The 6,604-nt window shown below is 44.7% G+C and overlaps 1 protein-coding gene across 1 annotated transcript in view; it reads right to left on the reverse strand.

Annotated features, from left to right (window-relative positions):
• LOC126094870 (myrosinase 1-like) overlaps window positions 1-6,362 on the reverse strand; it is a 55,614-nt gene extending 49,252 nt beyond the window's left edge. The window contains exon 1 of the mRNA XM_049909501.1: window positions 6,170-6,362. Within this exon, the coding sequence (XP_049765458.1) occupies window positions 6,170-6,353 (184 nt within the window). The 5' untranslated portion in view covers window positions 6,354-6,362. The remainder of the gene's footprint in view (window positions 1-6,169) is intronic.
• Between the last annotated feature and the right edge of the window lie 242 nt (window positions 6,363-6,604).

Below are 6,604 nucleotides of genomic sequence, written 5' to 3' on the forward strand. Positions count from 1 at the left end.
GAGGTCTGATGATAAGATAAATGGAAAAAATACGTGGTGAGACTGAACTGAAGAATAAAATGAGAACATCTTTCTTCAGAAAGCTGAGCCTGTCCCGGCAGGATCATTAGAGATAGTATCTATCGGATTGTCCAGCTAACAGTGAAATTTGACACCCGCCACCAAGTAAAGAAGTTCATGGTTTGAAAAGATTTGAATTTCGATAAAGTTTACTTGCACATGTATGTATAACAGAGCTACAAAAACGAAATTCGTGTATGACAGCTTCTCGCTTCAAAAGTCTTAGAGTTGGCTGACCTGTAACCTGATTTTATGTTTTTAATTTACGAAAAACAACTATTCGCGGTAAGGTGGGGAGCTTGTCCCCTTGGTTTCGAATGTTATCTTAGCGCTGAAAAGAAGTTGCAGACCTTGTTATTGAATCATAAAAATCCGTTTCGAACATCTGTGACATCACAGACTACTGACAGAAAACATTAGGAACAGCGATGAAAAACTACGAAAATGATGCTTTCGTCAGTAAAGGTTGCAAGAGTCTCGCGCTATGTACCCCTCCAGCCACATTCGCACATTGTATTCCTATTCCACCTTATTCAGTTCTCGATATTTTAGTCCCTCTACTGGGATTACCTTCAGGGTTCCACTGGCCTTCCAAAGAATTTACTATCAATGACAACACCCAGGAAAGCTGACAGATTTATGAAAAGAAATTAAAAAAGTGACATCTCCGTGGTTCGTCACGCTTACACCGTGCGCAAGTGTCTCTAGACTTGGTAATGGCCTCAATTTTTCAGGTATTTCATATGCGGCTGAAGCTACTCATTGATGATTAGATTCCTTAGAGTTACCAGATAATCCCAGCCATCTTTGTGGGATGCAGACCAGCAGCGTTACATGCAAATGATACAAAACTTCTCGTAAACTTTGGACAGTCTGCACTCAAAAATGAAAAAATCGGGCAATTTCAGTCATGGGTTCACTGACGCATCCTTTCTTTGAAACTGCCACGCTCAGTCGATATCAAACATGGAACTTTTGAGTGCATAGCTACTGTCATCTTGAAATACGGGAGTATCCCAGCGTACAGCTCATTATGGAGATGTATAGGAAAGGTTACGGCACCGAGATTGTTAAAGAGTACATGCTGGATAATTTTTACGGTAACCTGAGTGAATACCCTTCGAAGGTCCACGTTCACCCTGAACCACACCCTCCACACATTTCGGAATAAACGCATGTTTTGGTCGTCTGTGCACTTGACGCTTTCCATCATTTGAAAAGATGAAAAATAGAGACTCATTCGACCACACTACACGTCTCCAATCAGTTACTATTCTGTCTCTGTGTTGACTGTCCCACTGCACACATGAAGCTTTATGTGATGCGGTGAACAATGGCATTTTGCAACGTAGCAGGCTGCAACTTTCGATTACACGCTCAGAAACCGGTTGATATGCACCTGGATTAGCTGAAAGCAGCATTCCCTGACACAGGACTCTGTTTCCTGTCGGTTGGGGTCTTTTTACGGTCACCGTTCATACGTAGCATTACGTGCAAACGGTTCATCACTTCTTGTAGACACGCGTGACAGTCTGCATTCAAACACAAAAAAATCCGGGAACTTCACTCATGGGTTCACAGGCACATTTGTTTCTTCGAAACTGTTACTCTCGATCCGGGCATGCGATTTGCACATGTAAGGCAGGCGCAGACTGGATCGTAGCCTACCCCCTTTCGCGAAAAAAAAAAAAAAGTGGTTCTAAGCACTATGGGACTTAACATCTGTGGTCATGAGTCCCCTAGAACTTAGAACTACTTAAACCTAACTAACCTAAGGACATCACACACATCCATGCCCGAGGCAGGATTCGAACCTGCTACCATAGCAGTCGCGCGGTTCCGGACTGAGCGCCTGAACCGCTAGACCACCGCGGCCTGTACCCTTTCGCGGGCAGGTCGATTGTTCAAGCACGACTCATGAGCCGCCCAGTACCTCTCTCTTACTTTGCAATCTTTTTTTAAGGTTTCCTCCTACATGGCTTGCAGTACTAGCACTCCAAGAAGATACTGCGGAAATTACTTTCACAAATTTTAGGGGATTGTTTTCAGACTGACTTTAACTTTGCAGCAGAGTGTGCTGGATACATCAGCACGTCAAGTAATTTCCCGCCAGTCACAGTCCGCCACACAGTTTTAATGTGCTTGCCACTTTAAGACTCAAGCATATCCCGCCCTACACTGGAAATTCAGTCTGGGGACAACACCATCTGATCAGTAGTATTTGGACACCCCTATGTAATGCAAAAAATAATAGGAGATGTCACGAGAGAGAGATTCAAATGGTTCAAATGGCTCTGAGCACTAGGCGACTTAACTTCTGAGGTCAACAGTCGCCTAGAACTTAGAAGTAATTAAATCTAACTAACCTAAGGACATCACACACATCCATGCCCGAGGCAGGATTCGAACCTGCGACTGTAGCGGTCACGCGGTTCCAGACTGAAGCGCCTTTAACCGCACGGCCACACCGGCCGGCACGAGAGAGAGGTTACGGCACCGAGATTGTTAAAGAGTACATGCTGGATGATTTTTACGGTAACCTGAGTGAATACCCTTCGAAGGTCCACGTTCACCCTGAACCACACCCTCCACACATTTCGGAATAAACGCATGTTTTGGTCGTCTGTGCACTTGACGCTTTCCATCATTTGAAAAGATGAAAAATAGAGACTCATTCGACCACACTACACGTCTCCAATCAGTTACTATTCTGTCTCTTTGTTGACTGTCCCACTGCACACATGAAGCTTTATGTGATGCGGTGAACAATGGCATTTTGCAACGTAGCAGGCTGCAACTTTCGATTAAACGCTCAGAAACCGGTTGATATGCATCTGGATTAGCTGAAAGCAGCATTCCCTGACACAGGATTCTGTTTCTTGTCGGTTGGGGTCTTTTTACAGTCACCGTTCATACGTAGCATTACATGCAAACGGTTCATCACTAGGCGACTTAACTTCTGAGGCCAACAGTCGCCTAGAACTTAGAACTACTTAAACCTAACTAACCTAAGGACATCACACACATCCATGCCCGAGGCAGGATTCGAACCTGCGACTGTAGCGGTCACGCGGTTCCAGACTGAAGCGCCTTTAACCGCACGGCCACACCGGCCGGCACGAGAGAGAGACCTGCCAACATGTAAAGAAGCGTTAACAACAGAGTGGCTCTGTCAAGAGAGCTCAGTGATTTTGAACGTGGATTGAATAACAAATCCATCAAAGACATTTCATCCCACAGCGGATCTCATGCACTGACAGTAGAGCATTGCGGAGCGTGGTTGCAAGAATCGCATTAAATCAGTGAAAGTAATCACTCTCGAGTTTTAATGTACCATCCGCAGTCCAAATTGCACAACTACCGTTCTTATGGATTAAAGGGATACAACAGCGCCTCACAAAAGCCACACATTTCTGCACTCAGTACTGTGCGATGCTTAGGTGGTGCAAACGTCGACGCCACTAAACTGTGGATGACTGGAAACCACTGATCTGGAGTGTTGAATAGCCGTTATACCCTGTGGAGGTCCGTTGGAAGAGTGAGGATATGGCGATTTCCTGGAAAACTTTACCTACCATCATCTGCACTGGTAACAGTGAAGTACGGAGGAGGTGGTGTTACGGTGTGGGAATGTATTCGTGGGTAGTGTGTGGTCCGCTTCTGGTGCTTAAGAAAACGCCAAACGCAGAAGAATACGAATACTTTTCACAGCATTGTATACTGCGGACAGTAGAGGAACATTTAGGACGCATTCGGGATGACGACGGTTCAATCCCGCGTCCGCCCATCCTGATTTCGTTTTCCGTGATTTCCCTAAATCGCTCAAGACAAATGCCGGGATGGTTCCTTTGAAAGGGCACGGCCTACTTCCTTCCCCTTCCTTCCCTAATGACCTCGCTGTCTGACCTCCTCCCCCCCCCCCCCAAAAAAAACCAACCAACAGTTAGGAGACAATGTTTACGTAACATGACAACAGTATTGTCATAAAGCAGCATCTGCGAGACAATGAATTGTAGATAATGACGTTCTTGAAATTTAGTGGCGACAACCCAAGGGAATGAGTAGTAACGTCGACTTCACTATAGACGCTAGCGTCCAGAACCACTACCCTCTCTGGTTTCGGCTCTTGCAGAAGAATTGTTTGCCTTTACTCCGAAGTTATTCAGACATCTCATTGAGAGTGTCCCCAGTATTGTTGCCTGGATACCTTTTATTTACATATTTAACCTGATGCGGTGAAGGTCATCAGGCCTTCTCCTACATCGGACTATTGTTTCACACTTACAGCATCTTTGCTACATCACAGTTCCCTAAGAAATACAATTTTAATATAAAAATAATATTAAAATGATACGATTGTCTGAAGTGGCAATGTGAGTAAACAGTATTACGAACTAATAAAGTTAGTTCCGGCAGTACTTGTAGTACTGCAGCTAGTACCACCAATTGTGATAATAGTATAATAATAATAATAATAATGTCAATAATAACAATAATTATAGTGCAAAAAAATGAATTTATAGATGTACAGGTAGATGTTTTCTGTTGTGGCGAGTACCGCGGAAAGGAAATCTAAGGAGACTGCGCCACTGAAGATTACTAGGGAAAGAGGAAGATCTGGTTGGAAAAAGGATGTGCAAGGGTTATGAGCGCGTACAGGGAGAATGGTAACCCGTATTGTTACTTCTGTAGATATGTCACTAATTGTCTTTTGAAGGTGGAGATATTATTCAGTCCACTAATATGATGCGAGGGGACATTCCAGAGTCAAGTTCCTGTCAATGACAAGAACTTCGATAAAGAGGCTGAACGATGGAAAGGGACAGAACGGAAGTGCTGTGATGGGACGGGTATTTCTGCCTTGTCGTTAAGGCGGAAGAGAGATATGAGGAACAGTGTACGTTCCGAAGACGGTGGAGAAGACAGCGGTCGTGGATATGTTTGTTCTTGTCTGCACACAGACTAGCTGTGCATATGATGGTGAAATAAAATCAAAGAACCAAACATTAAAGATATAGCGAACACAGCCATTTATAAACAGTTCCAGGCGCAGCGAACTTTCCTGACAAAGGCATTGCAGGGTAACATCGCTGAGATCAATAATTGGAAGTATAATTGTTTGTAGAAATTTCTTTTACAGTTCAACAAGGATTAGCTTTTTATATTTCTTTAAGGCTTGGAGAGATGGTGATGCCTTCTTGCACATTGTAGTTGTGTGCTTAGTCCGATTCAACGGTCCACTCGCATTACTGCTGCTAGATTCTTTGCTGAAGGAGAGGAGTTGGTATTTGTCCCATTTACGATTACCGATGGTAGGAATTACTGGTAAAACTGGCTAATGAGACTAGAATGTTAAAATTCATGGCAAAACCTTCAGCTGTTATTTATTTTGCAAAACTAGCTAATAGTTTCGGTCAATGTACGTTATCAAGCTTAGGAGGTAGGAGAGGGCCTGATGACTTTCACAGCATCAGGTTAAATATTTAAATAAAAGCTATCCAGGCACCGGTAGGAAAGTTACACCATGATTCGAACAAAAGTAATTTGCTATTTTAAGGCCAGCCTAGCAAGTAAACAATTTCTCACAATAATAACTCTGTACGATGGTTTTCTTTAAGAAGCATGTCCTCATCGACAGCTAATAACGCACTCAATGACCAATGAGTGTCTCTAGGTATAGTTGTAGCTATACCCTGTGCCCATTGTGATTGTGCACACAGATCGGTATTAAGATTCTCAATATCTTTCTCCAGATTTATTGGTTTTGCTCGCAGATTCAATTGGATGCCATCAACGTACATTGCAGTAGAACAAAATTTAAGGCTCATCTTTTACATACAACGAAAAGAGCAGAGGACCTAACAGCGAGCCCTGGGGGACGCCTGATACCTTTGCTCATATAGTGTACATACCACCCATAACTGTGACGTCAGCGGTGGAGAGTCGCGTGACCTCTCAGCACAAGGTCTACACTCTATCTCCAAGGAGCCCACTGTTCTCTTATATGGGGATAACTTATTCATACAGTGGTGTAAGTTGCAACACCACTGAGAATCATTACTGGTATGAAATGCCGCGTGAAGCCGTGGGCTAACTAGTGGCCACTCACCGTCCTCGTTCCAGGCACCCTCGATCTGGTAAGCTGCCGTAGCTGCGCCGAACATGAAGCCGTCGGGGAACTTGTTGACCGCGTCTGCCCGCTTGATGCGGATGGCCGACCGGTTGCCCACGGCGGCCGCTTGGGCCACCACGAGCCCGGCGGCGAGCAGCAGCAGAGTCCTCGTCGGCACCATCGCTCTCTTTGCCCGGAAGCCCCAGTGCGCTTATTCCTGCATCGGCTACCGTTTATAGCTTGTGTCAACCACAGATTTCCTGATAACCCTGGCAGCGGTGATTGGTCCAGCGCTATCTAATTATAGGTTGTAGCGTCCGCATGCTCACTCTGACAACCGTATCTCTAGCTATTCATCTTTTGACTAAATCCCATTAATCCTATTTGTGTGTACGTGGTGGGTAGGGGCGGAGGAAAGGCGGCTTTGTAAGT

Source organism: Schistocerca cancellata, chromosome 8 (assembly GCF_023864275.1).
Source record: "Schistocerca cancellata isolate TAMUIC-IGC-003103 chromosome 8, iqSchCanc2.1, whole genome shotgun sequence".
Classification (NCBI taxonomy): domain Eukaryota; kingdom Metazoa; phylum Arthropoda; class Insecta; order Orthoptera; family Acrididae; genus Schistocerca; species Schistocerca cancellata.